Raw genomic sequence first — 20,135 nt, forward strand, 5'->3', positions numbered from 1 at the left:
TTTCCCCAGCTTGACCATACCACTTCTAGGAACAGTATGACTTTGATTAATTTTTTTTAACACTCATTCAGCCTTTCAAATATCATTTTTCCATTGTACTGCATAGCAAAAGTGATTCTTAGAATTTCAGGCTCTCAAATGCTATGTACAAATACTTAGTTAGACTGTAAACCACTGTCTATCCCCTGGTAGCTCGTTGCTGATAGGTAAGACAAGCCTAACACACCTTCTTATTTCCAGCTTTCTTTTTGCGTAAGAGAGTTAAGGACCATTTTCCACTTAAAAGCATAGCATGTGTCGTAAAGAACACAGATGCATTTTCAGCCTCTTTTAGATGCTCCTGTGTGACCCTGTGGGCTTTCCCTCTAAGTCCATTTTCCCTGTAAGACAGGACTTTCTTTTGACCTCATTTCGTTTGTTCTATATACATAAGTCCAAGGTTCTGCAGAGCGGGCACTGCACTTTTACTAACCCTTTTTTTACACACAGAACAACCCTTGTGCACCTTGTGAAGATGACAATCTAGAAAGAACTGGAAACTATCTTTTGCCAGTGCAGCCTCAAAAACGGATGATTTTGTTGAATATTTGCTTTAGCTACAGTCACCAGAATAAAAAACAAACCTAAAGAAGCTAATCAAGTCATTACATATAGGAAGTCAATCTATATGATTCATTACCCCTTCTTGCCCTTGATCTATAAATCTATGTAATGCTGTACTTAAAACAGTGGAGCCCAGACACTCATTGAGATGCTATAAATGCCACCACAGTCAAAACCTGGTGCTACATGAAGATGTGATCAATGGCACCTTAACTATTACAAGTTCTAACCTCAAATGTATGTAGAGAAAATACAAGTAACATCTTGGTTCATCATGCATGAGATGACAATTATGTTTTATAAAATGCAATCAAGAGGAAGAAACTTTTCAGTATGAATATGCTATGCATTTAAAAAAACCTCTGTCTAGAAAATAGCGTGAATCATTAACCAGTTTTAATTGTCATTTCTTTAAAACAAGTCATCATACAAGTGAACATTAAGGTATGTCAACACTTGAAGTGCTTCTTTCCTCTTCATGAACTGCCATGATTTTGTGCTTCTCCCACCACAAACTACATTCAAAGCATAATTGTCTAAGGTGTAAACTATTTACAAATCTATTTGGTTTTTAAAGGTAGTGCAATGAAACCACAGTTATCACTTTCACATAAGGTATTTTAGCCAGCAGATCTCATAACTACAGGGAATAGAGGTATGGGATCTTCATTTATGCTTTCACTCTTCTTTACAGGAAACAGTATTTAAAAATAGGCCAACCAATTTAATACACTTAACAACTACAGATTATTACAGGTATAACAGGGAATATGCAAAAAAACCCTGGATCACGTATGGATTGTTGGGCAAACATTACTATCCTTCCAAATCTTGTATCAGACAGAAAAGGCTCAAGGAAGTCACTTGACAGTTCACCACCTCTGACTTTGGGTTCATTAGGTGGCCCCAGACATGAAACATAAGAAAGGAAACAGCTGCTTTGTGCCACCTAAGTTCCCACCTGGCAGGAATCTCAGTACCTCAGAGAAGCGTGATGAAAAAACTATGTTGGCAAAAACAGTGAGAGAGGGGCAGAGACAAGGGACAGATGATACAAAAGAATTTAATATATTTCCTGAAAGGAAAAGAAGGTAAGATAAAACAATTGCAATGAAACGAATGGTATTCACGCCAGAGAACTTCACATGTAGGACATTCACACCCAAAGTCTCCGCTTTGGTTCCAGGATGAAAATCCTGAAAAAACTAAACTTCACTCCAATGCCAACATCCCTTTAAAGAGTCTTGCTCTTCTACACAGAGAACAGCAGGGTCCTACAGAAACTCATTTTTTGTGTTTGAAGTTAGTCTTTGGAAAAGCCCTTCCAAAGCAGCACTTGGAAACTGTCCAGGGACTTGGTGTCTTGTGGGAAAGGATTTGATCTGGAAAACAGCAATGACTGTTCCTACCCAGTGAAGCAACAGTATTAGTAGTTCAGAGTCCCCGATCCCAGCCTTGGAAAAAAGATCCTTGTCAGTCTACATGTGGTTCAAGCACCTGCCCAGGAACATGCTGCATCCTGAACATGACATTTCTCACATATGGATCATTAATGTCAATACATAACTGTATTTCCCCAAGTTGTTCCACATTCTGCTGCCAAACAACATACATTTTCCAAACTCTGATGACTGAAATAAACCCACTTTTAAAATTCCACCACAACTATTTATTCAGGCTCAATTAAAACATAAGACAAAAAGAGACATGATGAGACAGAAGTAATTTGGCCACTTAAAACCTACAGCACAAACAGCCACTTTGCAGCTGCCTGAAGAGTTCTCATCTACTTTGGAAAGAAATAGTCAAAGGGAGATTTATCTATAAAAGCAGAATATTCATGTCAATTCCAATAACTACTTGAGCTACTACAGATTCTTAAAATGTAAACAAAATAAAATGCAGCACCACTGAAGTTAGTACAGCTTGATATTAAAAGTTATTTTAGTGTTTCTCAGTGTGTTTTTTTTTTAATTTAAAGTAAAAGAGCCAGAATATTAAAGAAAGAGCACTTCAAAATTCCTAATCTTACAAACACAAAAAAGCACAACATAGTTTATACCTTGCAGCTTTCTTAGTTGCTGATCAGAATCAAAAGATAACGTATGACAGAAAACAACACAGCTTTGGACAGCCTTTCTTCCCTGTTCCTCCTGCCCAGTCTCACATTTAATTTCAGAAGATCCCAAGGCTGCTCTAGGATAAACAGACTTAGTCATCATTACATCACTATGGATCACTGAGCTACAGTTTCTTACAGCCTCCATCCTAACATCATGGTATTTATCATATCTCAACACATAATGTCTGCATTTAGTCAATTTTTTCCCATAAAGACAACTGTTAAAATTAAGAGAATGAAATCACAAGAAGTACATTTTTGCTCCATGTTTAAAGTCCATAATAAGCCTCATTAAATAAATAAAAATCAGTATAACCATTCATGGAACCATTTCTAAATAAAGATGCCTCTTTGAATCACCTTATATCTCATCTCAAGCAATACTCTTTAATCTGCATTTGGGATTAATCTGAAAATAATAAATGGTGTATCAGATTTAGTTATTGTGATACAGTTTCAATGTAAGGTTTTTTTCACTTCATCACTGTCAGCAAAATCAAAAGGTCCCAAACAAATAGTATTCTTATAATTAAAGGTTGCTGGACTATTTCATTTACTATTTAAAGTAATATAGCATCGAAAGAGTGAGACTGATCAGTTAAAACATGTAATTAATTTATAGTCCTTATGGTTCATGAATTATAAAACAGTCATGAATGACCCCTGAATTAATCACCTGTTCCGGTACTTAGTAAAAGATAGGCTGTCCCGTATCAGTGGAATTAATTCATATGAATAAAGATATCCTCAGTAACAAAGAACAATCAATTCTGGCAGAAAAGGCCAGACATCCTACCACACACAGAAAGAAAAAAGTTTAAAATGCTGGTATACCGTAAAGACATACTATTCTGAAGCTTATCACATCTTTCGGGAAGACGCACTATACCTGGGGTTTAATTCCCACATTTAACATACCACAAATGTTTACTTCAGTCGTCCAATACCTATGGACTTACATAAAATATCAAAAAATTGCCAACAATCTACTATTCTCTATTGGTCATTGCCACTGAGTATATCTTGGAAAAGGGTGACTGGCTGGGTAAATATCAGAGTGAACATTGAAAATTTCTACTGAAAAATCAGAAGAAAATATCAGAATTCCTCCCATTTGCACTATTCCAGGAGACATAGTATGAAAGGACTAGATATAAGGAAATGCAAGATCTAGCATGCACTGGGAAAAAAAAAAAATGAAAAAATTATTGAGTGACTTGAGGCAAAGAAGTCACTTAAGCTTTCAACAATTCCATCTTTCTGTTCGCAATAATGATCCTGCCCCTATCACAAGCAGAAACCGGGAGAACTAATTAAGTTTGTAAAGCACTTGGGCTTTTTTAAGTGAAATGTTATGAAGATATAGATTATAATTTGTAGAGCCAAAGCCTGGTGGAAGGTAGTGCAACAATCTCATTATTACAGAGAATAAGACTTGCATTTAGCTGAGAGATGTATGAAGAAAAAAACATATATACTGAAGTGACTACTGATTCAACAGCTGAATTGCTGAGAGCGCAAGTCTGTCATTAATTTTCACTGGAAAAATCTGATATGAGGTTTTATTACCATTTATAAGCATGTTATTTTCTATCATCCTTTGGTACCATGGCAAATGAGAACTACACAAGTCATCTGCAGATTCTGGCATCCCTGGAATTTGACATTTGCTACTTATAAAACACAGTTTGGAAATGGTCCGGAGTACGAGAAGCAGCTTTGTTCAAAATAAAAATGCAGCTATCTGGAGATTCATTCTCTTTGCAGAACAAAGCAGTAGGGAGGCTCTTTCTTGTTGCAAACACAAATCTTGCCTGCTTCCTCTTGGCCCAGCTGGTAGCACTCTCCATCATCCCCAGGACAGGGTCACCCTGCTACACCCACAAGCAGAGACATGAACAGGTTGAGGAGAGAGCTCAGTTGGTAAGAAAGCTACAATGCAGGAAAAGATCTATGAAAAACAAGAGGTGAGATAAGGGAGCAAATAAAATTGTGAAAGGGGAAGTAGAGCATGTAATGCTACACGACATCACCAGCCAGCTCATACCAGAGCTACCAGCGCAATCAGGCCCAAATTTGAAAGAGGTCCTTGAACACACTCACCCTTCCCTGTAATCACCTACACCAGCCCTTTGGTTGAATATTTGATGGGCACAGCTAAAAGAAGCAGAAAGAGAACTTGAGTAAGATAGGGGAAAAAAAACAGAGAGGAGGGACAGAAGGGATGGAAAGAAGATACAAGGAAAGAAAAGATTGTACAATAAGTCATTGCTTTTCCTGTCCTGATGGCCTGTCATTTCTCTCTGGTAACCTCCAGGGGTAAGAGGCTCAACTGTCCCCCAGAACTATAATTCATATTCTTGTGTAATATTTGTTTAACTTTATTTGGATGAAGAGATTGCTAGCAATGCTAGCTATGAACTAGCAAATGCAACTAAAAACAGAGCTTGGAGACTGAAAATGGTATCCAGGGATATGGTATTTCCCTTGCTGTACCTAGCACAAACTTACTCATACATCTCCCACAGCCCATCTCAAAGGCACACTCTCTAAAATGGCCGTTTTATTTCTGAAGTCAAAGCTGATGTTAAACCAACTGTCTTTGTCATATGGAAGAAGGCAAATATAAAAAGGTCACTGAAGTGCCAGATGGAAGAATTTTTGAACTAGAAGCTCTGACACTAATTCTCTGTGTTTGTCTGAAACACTGAATTCAATGAGCAGATTAAACGTTTGTGCTGAATTGTCAAATGAGAAACAACTCACTCTCACAGAAAGGCCAACTGATCAGGCCTGAGGTAGGAATGCCAAGATCATACAAATCTAAATGAAGTTCAAACACTTGTATCAAAAAATAATGTTTTATACTAGAAGTTATTATGTGCGGTGTTTACATAGCTCTTTCCTGTCACCACCACTAACCCACCAAGAGCTGCAATACAGCATATATTTATTCTGCTAACTTGATACCTAAATATTAGCACAATTACTGAATCAAGCACAATCTTGAAGTCAGAAATTATTGTACATGATTTTATGCCCCTTCAACATGGCAAGGCAGAGCTGAGCACTTCTGAAATTTAACTTTTTTTCTGTTCGTAGCACAGCCTAACTTCAGAAAAGTGAGTTTTCAGTCCATTAAAGTTGATATTCCTCTCCTCACAGGGAAAAAAGGTCCAGTTTTGAAGAGAACCTGGATTAGATTTTAGGTCTATAAAAGCCTACATATGTCCTCAAAGCAAAACCCTGTTCTGTGACAACAGACGTCAGGAGGAGTCACCTAAGGACAGGGTCTCAGAAAAAGGTCACATCGAAGTCCTGACAGCGTGTAATGTTCATGAAAAGAGACAGAAACTCAACGGAGCTGATCTAAAGGGGCGCTTTGCTCTATTTCTGTACTGATGCCCCAAAAGGCAATAGCTGTGTTAGTAATAAAGCCTGGCAAATAAATTCTTCCTTTTACTTGAGCAATGCTCACATTTGCTACAGTGGCATGTAATGTAATATGCCATGCAAGCTTTTCCTGAAATTGCAACCAGGCTGCTGCTTCCATTAAACTGTTTCCATGCAAGCTTTTCCTGAAATTGCAACCAGGCTGCTGCTTCCATTAAACTGTTTCCAGACTTGCTGTGTTCAAAAGCAGGAGGTTTACTCGTCCAGTAAACCAAACAGGAGGGCACAGTAGGGGATCAGCAGAGGTGTCAGTGTGGGAGAGGCAGCTTCCAGTGCCAAGCAAGAGCCAAGGATGCCTTGGTAACCAGCAGAGAGGTGGAGAAAGTGTCTGAACATAAACATTCTCCCATGAAATTGTGACAGGTGGTTTCTACACTCTTTTACTTAGTTACCCATTTGTAGCTGTTGTCTATCCTCCTCTGTAACCATATGAACAGCATTTAAAAATAAAGATTAAAAAAATATTTCAATCCCTTTTCCATATCAGCCTCCTGCTCCAACAGATGGCTACATGTGCCAGTGCAAGTTTATACAGTTTTCTTTCCATAAGTGCAGTATTAGTAGTTTTGTGCGAACAGTATATTAAGTCTTTCTGGGTTTACAGATTTATAATTTTATTCTATCACTCCCCCGATCATGAAGTTATCAAAGTTGTATCCATAAATGCAATAAGTCTTCCCACTGCCATGTTAAGTGTGAGAAATCTTGAGAGACTTGACAACAAAATGCCTATTCTTGCTAGATTCTGAGGCTGTCAGTAAGATTTTTCAGAAAATAAATTGTAAACAATTCCATGCCTTGAAAACAGGTTCTACCTAGTTCTTTTAGACTCCTTTACCTGCCCCTAGCAAGCCTCTTTATTCTTTCACAGTTATCACCAAGTACCTCTGATCCAAATTAAAATAAAAATTGTCCTCCAACAAGCAGGGAACAAAAATACTGCTGTTGGTTGGATCTGGTCATGGAACTGACAGTTTAAGACTTAAGCCCAACTACTCAAGATCTTTCACAATACGCTCTTCACATATATGCTGAAGAGCACTTTTCTAATAAAAATGATGACAACCCTCATATGATGACATGTCATCTAATATGATGACAACCCTCATTGCACTGAAGCAGCATGCTGTATGGTCCTTTACAAATCAATGGTAGGCTCACATTATCTTCAGCAGATGCTCTAAAAGCACATTGGAAAAAATAATTCAAGACTAGAATGATAAATCAGTTTGGCTATTCTTCCTTCAGACCATTTCCTTAATGTGAAAAAAAAATACACAAAAATCTATTTCATTCTCTTCCCCGTTTTCTGCATTTGTCCTCTTTCCTTGGTTTTTTTTTTTTTTTACTATCTTTAGAAAAAGCCAGAGGAAAAACTAGGTAATGAAAGTTGTTTGTTTCATTCTGCTAATGCATTTCAAAGTTTCATTCTAGCACCAAGAAAGAAATCTCTCCTGCTCTTAGGTGCTTCATCCCTGAGGTTAACAACCCTACAGCTTGAGAAATGCAGCTTCCAATGCAGATCAATGTCACAAGGAAAGACACGCTCTCTTAAGTGTTTCTAGATCTGCTCCCCTACATATTATCTTCCAAACCACTGAATTTGACAAAGTATCCTCTGTCAAATCAGCACAGTGGAAAGGAGTAGGCAGAAAAAGAGCTTCAAGATTTCATTATTCACTTGTGCAAGTAATCTCCAGACATGTGAATAACCCATATTCCAACACAATCTCCCAGAAATTTTAATAACAGGCATCTATGACTTTTCTTCCATTGCTTTCTTCCATGGAAGTCTGAGAGTTCAGAAGAGGATGACAAGCCCAGTTTCACAAAAAATTAAATGAAAAGTCCTCCTCTGTGTTTGGATCTCATGCACACCTGACTTTTTTTTTTTAACTTGTTCTTTCTTTTTCCCCCCCTTTCAGACAAATGCCCTGGTTACAGAATTCTATAAAACTTGAATGAAAAGTCTCAAAGGAATTTTCTAGCAGCTACTGCAGGTTTGTCAGACTTGCAGCAGCACAATCACTTCCAAAGCAAAAAGGTGTACAGAAGCATAATGAAACTTGTTTCTCAGTGCATATGAGCTATGCTCACAAACATACCATGTCCCACAATTCAGAATTGAGTCAGCCAGCATAATGAAAATTACAGCATCTAAAGTTATTCAGAATATGAGGAACACTCCAGTATATCTTTTCTTACAAAGACATCTAAAACTTAAAATGGAGAAGTTTCAAACTGATAGTGAGAAGAGCTCATTATAAGAAGGACTGCAATTTTACAAGAAAAATTCTATGAATAGCACAGAGATAATGCTCAATTTTTTAAAAAACTATGTATTTCAACAGAGAAGCGAAAATCACTGCTGCTGCTTTGATGTGTTCAAGCCAAATATGTGCTGTAGTAGACTTATGACTATGCTCAAATCAACCTAAAGAAAAAGCTGTAACAGTACAAAACAGTCAAGCCTTCTGCAGTTGGTGGCAATTTGCACCTCCAAGCTGTGAGTTCATCATGAATCACTTTCAAAAAGCAACAAATCCTAAGAATCAAATTGGTCAAAAATCACAGCTATCATTAGAACATCAGTGAGAAGTCCTCCATCCTTCCAGTACATTAAGTTTCTCATGAAAAACTTTCACAAAACTGAGACTGATTGCAGATATTTTGCCTGGCTTTCCCTGCATAGCTGCCTACCAGCAGTACAATCACATTTTATGATTATATAATTTTATGTATCTGGACTACTTTGCCAAATACAGGGAATTCCTTGCCAACTTGAAAGTTAGGGGGTGGTTCCACCACTTTCCCAGACAGCAGCAAAACCAACCACTCCATCATTAAACTGTAGAACTTTTCAAGACAACTCTTCTGCATGACATAATATAACATTTTTATAGCCAACATTTAGCAACAGAACCCATTTGTTCATTAAAACTCCCACTATTTACTGGGAAGTCTGGGCAAACATATTTTACACATATTCTCTAACTGTTTAAGTACATTTTCTTTGCACTTACACGAAGATTTAATAAAATGGAAGAGGACATATTCAAACGCACTAAGCTTGTAGACTGAAAGTATCAGAAATTAATTAAATGAAGCTGAGCTTTCACAATATATAAATAGACGTTATGCCTTTCATTTCCTCACCACTCTCTTGGTAACATTCAGTATTTTCCTTTTCAGGTAAGTTGTATAGAATTTAATATTAAATTAAAAACATCCGACACAGCAAAACTGAAATATAACTGACATAAATTCTATTCAATTTCCAGGGTAGAATGATAAAGACTAGTCAAAAGCTTGCTGATAGGATGTTTGTTACAAACTTAGATTATTTTATATTTATTTATTGTCTAGCTGAAGTTTATCAAGTTATTTTTCAATCAGAAGTCGCAACAGACCTTCTAGTCAGCAGGATGAGATAGCAAGTTCTACTCTAGCATTAACTTACACAAATTCCAACAATAAATTCTAAAAATTTTTGCAAAATAAAACAAGAATCTCCACCCAAACTTTTCACACCATTTCTGACTAGCACATCAACACAGAGCAAAACAATTAACAAATAAAACTGCGTGCCTCCGCGTCCTCTGCAGGCCAGTCCAGAACTGATACAGGAACTTCAGAGAAGCCCATCCACCCAGGAATATGATAAACATTTCCCTCACCAGCAACCAAGAGAAAGCATGGAATTTACTTCTACAGAGGCAAAATTATGTGTTTATGGGGTTGTTTCAAAAATCTTAAACCGCAAAATCACCCCTCTGAATTCATCATTCAGTACTACTTTAAATTACTATTTCACTACTTGCTTTTTGCTGAACTGCTAAATCCAGAAATATATATAGGCTTTTATTAGGTAGTGGAACAGAGGATATCAGTGAAAAATATGCCACATGTGAAAGAGATGCATATGATCAATAATTCTGACAATACACAGTACACTTATCTCAAAGGAAAAAATGATCACAGAAAGGTATTTACTGAACTATACCAAAAGCCAGAAGTCACCATGTAGGTGGAAGAAGCACTTAATGACTGATAGAGCTGCTACTGGGAGAAGTTGTCCTGACACTAACATTATGATAGCAGTATTAAGAAAAATAAAGGCCTTAAGATTCTGTTTCTTAACTAACCATCAGTAAATTCACGTACCTTCCAAAGTACCAAAAGAAAAATCTAATCAGAGATTCTGGAAGCCAGTATGGACCTACCTAAGTGAACTCAAGTTCAGAAAATAGTAATTAATCTGTTCTTCCCAAACTAAGAGCACCAGTTACACTTTAGTTCAGAAACAGGCTTTGGAGAACTGGTATTGCACAGACTCTCTGTTGTTTCAGTTAATATTTGCTAGGATATTCCTCTTCATTTCAACAGGCTTTGTAAACTGTAATTATCATTTTATCAGTACCCGAAACACTCAGGAACATTTTAACACTAATATTATCCAATATTATCCAATTCACAAACTGAGTATAGCACTGCCTCACAGCTGACTATATTTGACTATATTTGACTTGCTTGACTTTCAAAGGGAAATAACCTCATAGATTTGTCTGTGTCTGCCCAGCAGCTCCTGTGACCCTTAAGGGGCACATCTACACTCACATTTATACAGAAGTCACCGAACGCGACAGCCCAAAACCTCACCTGCCCCAGGCTGAGCACTCCCACACATTCTCATCCCAGCAAACTTATGCTGACCCCAAAGATCTGCCTAGGGCAGCTACTGAAACCTGCAGGGGAAAATGCCCCGTGGCAGCAGGCACTGTGCAAGGATTTCCCCTAAAGAACAAAATAATCCTTTATCCCTTCCCTCTGCAGCTGGAGCCTAGCAGAGCTGCCCATGCCAGCTGCCTGTGGGACCAGCCAGGCACACCTACTCTGCAGCCTGCTCATAGTCCCCACCAATGGCTCCATCCATGTTCTCCTCTGTGAGGGCTCTCGGAGAAACAAGAACTGCCTGCCCAAGACAGACAGAGCACCTGCTCAAAGGCCAGCTCTTTAAACACCCCACCCATGCTTACAGTGTGAGGGGAAAACGTCAAAAACTGTGGGCACAGGTTTGGGTTTAGAGGTTTTAGGGATTGGGTTTCTTTGAGATTTGTACAACAAAATAGCTAAAAAAAAAAGATAGTTAGATGACCCTTTTTGCTATAGGACTTCAATGGCTGGCCAGCCTCCTTGCATTAAGATGCAACATTGATGATTTCTAGCCTGCTCAGCTACAACTTCTTGAAGTTCTTTCTGTCCAGAGTCAGGGACATGAAGGAGACTATGGCAAACACTCACTCCTCAGATAAGCCCTTATCTCCTGCTGTGACAGACCCCAGCCTAACTAGAAAACTGATGCACACAGAGAAGATCTTCATCTCCATAGAGCACTTGGCACTATCCACCTTTTAAACTACATATTTTTTCCCTTTCCCATCTGCATTCTTAATTTTTGGACACATTTTCCACACTGTAAGTTAATTTCCCCCCCTAGTTAATTTGGGATCTGTGTTTAACTAAATATTACCATTATACCATAGGGAATATTATTGATCAATAAAATATGTCCAAAACATTAGTCATTTCTTAAGATCAGAAAACTAAAATGAGAGAACTCTAGAGCCTGTACTAACACAGCAAACAGAGACGATGACTTTAGATTTGGGTAGAAAAAAACACTTGGAGGAAGAAAGCTGATGGAAGCAACAAATTTAACATATGAAGTAGATGAAAACATAATACTAAGAGAAAAATGTAATTTAAAATTTGCTTTAAAAAAATTCCACATGCCTGGACTTTTTTTCCTTGTATAACACAGGAGTAAACACAAGTGGCTGAATTACTTCTATGCATTAGACAATGATTTGCAGTTTATTAATAGACATAGTATAAGCAAAGGAAAACTTCCATAAAAACAAAAAAAGAAATAATACAACTGAAATAATTATTGTAATAAAAACATTCCAAACAATTCTTGACCCCCCAAAAAAGGCAACTCTATTTTCTGAGACAAAACTATATAAATTAAGTTTGTATACAGTGTGAAAGAGATCACCTCACATCACTTATATTGCAGTACACACAGTGTTTTTTAAATGAATAATGAAACCTTCAGAAAATAATTGCTATAACACCAAATCTTCGCTCTTTAATCATATTCAGTGACAGAGAAGAAAAACCCTTTAATTGGCGAGTACAGAAAAAGCAAACATGAATCGCTGTCAAACTAGTTATTTGATCCCACATTGATATACAACTGATCTCTTCCTGGAGTATAATTCAAATGCTGCATAATGATAAGCATACTCTCCTACGAAAGAGCCTCTCTGCTTTTACTCTTAACTAGTAATAGCAAAAAACATATCACTCTACCATTACTACTACAGTTCAATTCTTTTAAATACTAGAACACATGGTGAAATATTTTTTTGTTCAGTTCCACTGGACTTCTGTTGAGAGTAATCTAGGACTCGATCTACAACTGAAACACAATAGCTGTCAGTTAAGTCATCAGAAATAATTTGAATAATTTCATACTGTGGTCACATTTTGATCTGTCTTGTACTAATGGTAAGTGCTGCTCCTTTTCTCTTCTCTTTCCCTGAACATGCTGCTGCTCTAAGCTTTCATATGCTGAAATATTCCACTAAGATCCAAAGCTCTGTCAACACACTGCTATATAAGCATTCAAGAATGACAACTCCAAAAGACTACCTCACTTTTTGTTATATTAAATAAAGACAAGAGAAATAAAATCACGACAGAGGTTAACGAGGCAAAAAGATATTCTGACGTCCATGATACAGCATGTATTTATAAAGGATCACTTTAATTTTATCTTCCACCACCAAGCAAATCTGTAACTGTTAAAAACATTTATTCAGATCTAGCAAGATGCAAAGACTTGTTAGCAGAGATGAAAAAGTGGCTGATCACGTCCTTCACTCACTCGTCCCAGAGGGCGTTCAGCCAAGCATGTATCGGAAAAAATTGCCCATACTACCCTCTTAATACAATTACAAATAAGGCTGCCAGAGAGAGAAATACAAAGCTGATCCGAGAAAAGCATCACTTTTAAGCCTTACCCTACCTTTTCCCTGGTATTTACAAACTGCAGGCAGTACTGCTGGGGAATCTCACCAGGGTGGCTGCCGAGAGGTCTCATGTGGCATTCCCAGCTTCCCACCGCCTCCCTCTGCCTGGATGTTAAGCATTCCCGAGAAAACCCACCCTGACATGCACAGAATGAATCCTGCTCAAGTTGGAAGCATGTGATAACTAGGATTCAGGTTGAAACAGGAAACCCCAGTACCCAATTAGTCCCAGAGATTTAACCAAGCCCCATCTTACCGTTTTGCTGTTGCCCGGATCAGGTCAGATTCACCTGCAACTCTTTGGCATCTCTCTAGCAATGTTAGTGTTTGCAGTTAGGCTGGGCTCATTCAGCAACTGAATTCACAACATCTTTCTGCACTAGCAAGCTGAAATGGTACGGCTGTACTACAGCTAAGAAAGGGGGAAATCTAAAGCAGCAAACAAAGAAATCCCTCAAGACAGGGTAATCCCTGTGGAGTAAAATATTAAAGGTACAGATGAGCACTGAGGGTACAATATTTCTCTGTCTAAAATTCATCAGCAATACCATGCTCTTTCTAAAAGATTTTTTTTTTTTTTTAATATATGATGGACTTGCCTGTGGAGTTCCCAGAAAGGCAGAGTATCCAGGCTCTGCAGCAGCATTGCAGCCAAAGTAACCATGCATATGCTATCTAGGCAATTTACAGCAGTCTTTTTGAAAAGATATTGATTTACAATGTAACACTGCCTCAACCCAACACAGAACTGCAGCCAAAATAGCTAATGGTGATTTCACAGGAATTAAGGGAAAAAACTCAACATTCAATCAAAAGGATGCAACTAATCATTCCCAATTCAATTCCACCCCAGTCCTGAAAAAAATTAGCAAGTTCTTGAGTGACAAATAGTAATACTATAGCAATAATCTATGGGCATCTGGAATCAAGCACTATGAATACCACTGTCCACTTTTACAGAAACAATAAATATTAAAAATCATTTAAAATTTATTGAGTCAAAATATCAACTATGATGTTAGTTTCAGCATTGTAAGGATGAAACTTAGTATTTAATTTATGAACGTACAAAATGCACAAAGCTGTGAGTAAGCAACAGACACCTACTCCGTGCTGGGAATTCACTACTGAGCCCACGTGAGCTTGGGTGCAGTAGGGGGAAAAGAGGGCAGCAGGACCAAACCCTCAGGGAGGGCTTCTACAAAAGGGATGCAGTGAATTTTCTCCATCTCCTACTCCTACAGCAACCCCTGCTGGCCTGTGCTTCAGATGGCTCCTGGCTCCCCAGAAACCTCCCAGGGTTGGGGGAGCACTGGACAGACTATACTAGGAGAGGGAACAGTAACGTACACATAAGCAAAACCTTCAGGAGGGAAAGCACACAGCTCAGCTTACATCCTCAACACCCTGATATATTTTTCATTTTTATGTAACGAAGAGGTGCAGTGAACTAACAGGCAAAGCACAGCCCTGGCTCACGCCCCAGGCAGCTCCAGTGACTCTCATCACAAAACCATTGGAAATGGGCTCCCCTGTAGAGTCCCACTTTGAAGAAAGCAGAGTGGGCGTAAACATTTGCTCGAGTCTCACCACAGTCACCAAGACTTAAACACATGCTGAAATACTTCTCAACTCCAGGCTGACAGCTGAACCTAGCATCAGTGGCTTCAGTGGCAATAAATCTTGAATGGCATGAGCAAATTCCCTAAAATGCTCCCAAAATTACGTAGTACTTGTCATCTTTTCCCCCCATCTATTTCACAACCTTAGTCACAGGGACATATTCCAGAAGCCTTCTCAGTTTCTCAACTTGGTTTCTAAGCAGATAGAAGGCTTCACATCTCCTGAAAAAAAGATGACTTCTACTCTCTAGGGTAAAAGTTTCTTCTAGGGGGTCACAAGTATGGGGCTCAGAAGAAAATGTGAAAAAAAAAAAGCTTCCAGCCGAAATTATGAGAAAATATATTCAAAACATTTACATTTCTTGACCTTATTCTGTCAACATCAAATTTGTCTGAGACTGAGGGAGAATAGGACAGAAGGATGCTCAGGAGAAAAAAGCTAGTGAGTAAGCACGTGCAGAGACCAGTATGTGTCAAAAGATGGGCACCATGTTAAGGGAAGAGTAATGGACAGCCATGGGAAAAGGAAACACAAAAGGCAAGCCAGAGAAACACTGAACTGTATTCCAGAACCAGGCCAAGGCACAGAGACAGACACCCAGCCAAACAGCCTACAAAGTCATAGAATCATAGAATACGCTGAGTTGGAAGGGACTTATCAGGATCATCAAGTCCAAGTCCTGTCCCTACACAGGACCATCTCAAGAACCACTGTGTGCCTGACAGCATTGTCCAAACACTTCTTGAACTCTGACAGGCTTGGTGCTGTGACCACTTCCCTGGGGGGCCTGTTCCAGTGCCCAACTAGCTCTCGGCGAAAAATCTTTTCCTAATATCCAATCCAAACCTCTCCTGATACAGCTACATGCCATTCCCTCAGGTCATGTCACTGGTCACCAGAGACAAAAGATCAGTGTCTGCCCCTCCACTTCCCTTTGTGAGGAAGTTGTAGCCTGTAATGAGGTCTCCCCTCCGTCTCCTCTTCTCCAGGCTGAACAAGCCAAGTGACCTCAGCTGCTCCTTGTATGGCTTCCCCTCTAGACCCTTCAACATCTCCGTTGCCCTCCTTTTGACACTCTCTATATCTTTCTGATATTGTGGTGCCCAAAACTGCACACAATATTCAAGGTGAGGTTGCACCAATGCAAAGCAGAGCAGAGCGGGTCCCGTCCCTTGACCAGCTGGAGATGCTTTGCCTGATGCCCCCCAGGACACAGTTGGCCCTCCTGGCTGTCAGGGCACTGCTTACTCATATTCAACTTGCCATCGACCAGAACCCCCAGGTCCGTTTCTGCAGTGCTGTTCTCCAACCCCTCATTCCCCAGACTGTATGTACATCCAGGGTTGCCCTGTTCTAGGTGCAAAATCTGGCATTCGGCCTTATTAAATTTCATGGGGCTGGTGATTGCCCAACCCTCTGATATGTCTAGGTTTCTCTGCAGGACCTCTTTGTAATGGGATATAACTCAAAGAAGCCAAACCCTTCTACATTTTAAAGTTAATTATTTTTACTGTATTGAAAAAAATCTACATTTATGACATTAAAGCCCTTCTGGTTGCCTTTGTCTCTGACATCTCTCAACAGATTCAATTCCAGTTGGGCTTTAGCTTTTGTAACAGCATCTCTGCATAGTTGGAAGATGTCTCTGCATTCCTTCCTGGTTACTTGTTCCTGTTTCCACCTTCTGTATAATTCCTTTCTACGTTTGAGTCTTGTTAGGAAGTCTTTGTTCATCCATGCAGGCTTCCCAACATTTTTGCTTGACTCCCTACTGTTCTTATCTCCCTTCTTCTCCTGTGCTGGCCCCATCCCTTCCCTTAATCCCAAACCCATTTGCAGACTGTGGTTGAACATAACGCGGCTGGAACACAAATCCATGCTCTGTTGCTGCCCATGCAACCACCGAGAGGATTGGGAAACCTGGCTGAAAGGCTAAGGCCATCTAGAATTACTAATGAAATTGATGGACCACACAAAGGCCCCTGTAGCAAGACACTGGTTTGTTTTATAAGGGGATGGGAAAATAACTAACTAAAATAAAAGTGTTAATAAAATAATATTAAAAAAATTAAATACTTATGGGTTTTGATTTTAAAGCTCTGCATGGAAGTCAGCTCCAATACAAGTATTGATCACATGATCAATACTTTAAGTCTTGCTTTCACCTCAGAGCAGGCTCCGAAGTGCTCTGTGGCACTTGAGAACAGTTCCTCACATATAAGGAGGCATCTTTGGAGCTTTTCAAGATAATAGTTATACAGTCATCTGCAAATTGCTATACTTCAAACAGAGAGATTAAAGAATGTCACAGCTCTGATGGTCAATTAACTAAACATGCAAACCATCATTTATTAATATGCCATAGTGAAAAAATGCAAGTAATTACCTTGTGTTCTGTGTGGTAATATTACATACTGTTAAAATGGAATTTGTAAGTGATGTCCTATTTTCATTACTCTATATTGAATCATCCATGAGAGGTGAGAGGAGATAGGACGCTAAGAAGAGAGGCAGCCAACACTCCTTTCCAAGAAGTAATAATCAAATGCAGTAATTAGTACAAGTTTCATACATCCATGAGCCCATTTTCTCCTCATAGAAGAAACTGCCACTAAGAAGAGCCACTGATCCTCAACACAAACCCTTCCATTTTGACAACTGCAGACTGAACATACAAGGGAAAAGTGAACACATTTTACACTTTCGAAAATTTACTCACTTGTGAAAGTCATTTAGACATCTAGCCAGCCACTTCATAATTATTTACAAGTTTTGTTCAGAAACAGAGGGCTGGATGGGACACTACCTGTCCAAGTCCAGTTCAGGTCCTTGCTATCACAGGTGACAATAAAATATGACCTCTTTTTTAAATTGCTAAGTTTGTGTTCAGTCTGAAGCTTAGTACAGAAGACATGACCTTAATAAAACAATCCAGCAGTGACACAAATGTGTTGAATGCAAAGAAAATCATTTGTATCTTAAGAAAGCAAGTGAAGTAGTGGATAATATTGCACAATGGAATGCACGACAAATTATTCCAAGTACAACATGCTGCAAAACTTGTTTCATAATACCAATATTTGAAATATACCATCTGCATTATCTGGTATGGTGGAACATCACTTAGAAGTCACTGTTTAAAATAAAATGCAATGCAACATAGCGTCAATTATTTTTGCAACTTCTAAGACCAAAAGATTTTATGGGTTTAGGGATTGGTTCTATCTACAGTTGGAATTACCAAGAATGTTTAAACTGCAGATTCAAACAGAACAACAACAACATAACACTGTGCAAGACATAACACAGACTTTACACATCTGAAACATACTTCAAATCAGTCCAGATATATTTTCAGGTCTTTGCATATAAAGGGTTAACCGAATTTCATACAAATTATACTCTTTCTGTGCAATAGGAAAACCTAACTCCAACATTCCCGACATGGTCACATCTTACTGTGAATACTAATACAGTTGCACAGAGATTGTTTTATTTCTTATTAATACTTTTGGGTTCCTTGCTATGGTGGTAAAGATCTCATATAAATAAAATAATTCAGACTACAACACATTGGTGCAGTGTATCTATGATAAGAACTTACATTTGGTCTTTTACCTTGATTTAGGGTTCACTTTTAGGTAAATCAAATATTATTTTGCAAGTCTCACTTTTTCTCCTTTTTTTTTTTTTAAGCTCTTAGTTAATGGCATTGTAACAACTACTATTCTACAGAATTACATTAGCCTCTAATTATCAGCCAAAGTCCTTAAAGAGAAGACATGTAAAGGCCAGAAGCATTCATATCTGCAGCATGATCAGCAGTTAATATACACAGATACCAAGCACAGAGCCTGGTCAAAGTATGGAATTCTGTGATTATTCTACTTTTAAGAAAGCAGATCTGTGGGCTTTCCTACTGGTGGTGGGCATCTAGCTAGATGCAAAACTGGACTGCAATATACTTCAGCCTGCAATAATAAAGCATGCCTTGCTATATAAAAACAAATGAATAGTCTTCTCCCAGCCCTGTCTCCCTCATGCTTGCAAAAACAATCACAACTATTACACAAAGACAGAATTCTATCTCAGACAGTGCTGTGTTCATGCCTTTGTAATACATTAAAATTACACTGAAAAAAAAATGCCTATTTGGAAAGAATATGAAGCCTATACCAAGTGTCAGGTAAAATAACCTGCATCTTGTTTGCCTAAATTCTTCATCCCCAATCTGCAGGAGAGTGATAGCAGAGTCATTCATCTTCAGCATCATAAAATTACATGTGCTAGCAACAGGAGCAACATTTCACTATAGAAATGAAGGTATCTTTGTAATACATAAATAAAATTCCAGACAAAATATACACCACAATTCCCATGCCTTATGATGTGCCTGTATACATACATAACCTAAGTCTTAATATTACTAATATATTGTGTAAAAAGCACCACAACCTCAGATACTCAGGAAAAAAAAAAAAGACATTTAAATCAGCATCTTAGTCAAACATTGTTCAAAAACACCTCAAAGAACTCAAGCAGTACAAAATTCAAATGTATGCTCTGTAACTGGAAGATAATAACTATCAGCAAGATGACTTACTGGAGTAGCTTTAATTAAACTAACCTATCTACTGTGACACAGAATTCCTAAAACCACATAGCTGACAATTCTCATAATTGCAATTAAAAAAAAAAGGCTAATCAGGAAAGCATAATAATATTTCTATGACATAAAGTTTAACGATGAATACTAGAGACAGAGTTTACAAAGTTTTTCTTTAGGGACAGTTATAAAGAATTAACAATAGATTTTTAATATCTACCAGTATAGACTCCAGGGAAGAATCTCTGAGAATGTTTTATTTTCAAGTTACATATATTGCTACAGTTCATCTTGTACTGGGACAAAGCTCAGTGCTATCCTATTCCAAAGTTATCCACAGCATTATAGCTAGGAGAAAAAAGCTTTCTATAAATTAATTAAAACAACCCAAAATTATGGATTCACCTTCATCTCTTTCTCAAGTTTAAATATGTCATGCCCTGAAATTCTTGTCTCCTTTGAAAGCACTAGATTTTAGCCTCCTTTCGTTTTTACTCTGAGATACTCACATAAAAGGGGGACAAGAGTTATTTAATATCTTCATTAATGACAGAGATGAAGGGATTGATTGTACCCTCAGGAAATTTGCTGATGACACCAAGATGAGTGATGTGGTTGACACACCTGAAGG

General features: G+C 38.3%; 1 protein-coding gene across 4 annotated transcripts in view; it reads right to left on the reverse strand.

The window, feature by feature from the left end:
* The window catches only part of CDK14 (cyclin dependent kinase 14), a 345,123-nt gene that overhangs the window by 264,896 nt on the left and 60,092 nt on the right, over positions 1-20,135 (reverse strand). The window contains exon 1 of one of the 4 annotated variants that reach the window (XM_064678003.1): positions 13,532-13,701. The exons of 2 other annotated variants lie outside the window; for them this stretch is intronic. Coding sequence is in view for 1 of the 2 variants with exons in the window: in XM_064677992.1 (XP_064534062.1) it covers positions 13,272-13,346 (75 nt within the window). In the remaining variant the exon portion in view is untranslated. Of the gene's footprint in view, positions 1-13,271; positions 13,404-13,531; positions 13,702-20,135 lie in introns of those variants that run through there. One more of the 4 variants, XM_064677992.1, reaches the window with a different exon arrangement.

The sequence above is a fragment of the Pseudopipra pipra genome, chromosome 1 (genome assembly GCF_036250125.1).
Source record: "Pseudopipra pipra isolate bDixPip1 chromosome 1, bDixPip1.hap1, whole genome shotgun sequence".
NCBI classification, from domain to species: domain Eukaryota; kingdom Metazoa; phylum Chordata; class Aves; order Passeriformes; family Pipridae; genus Pseudopipra; species Pseudopipra pipra.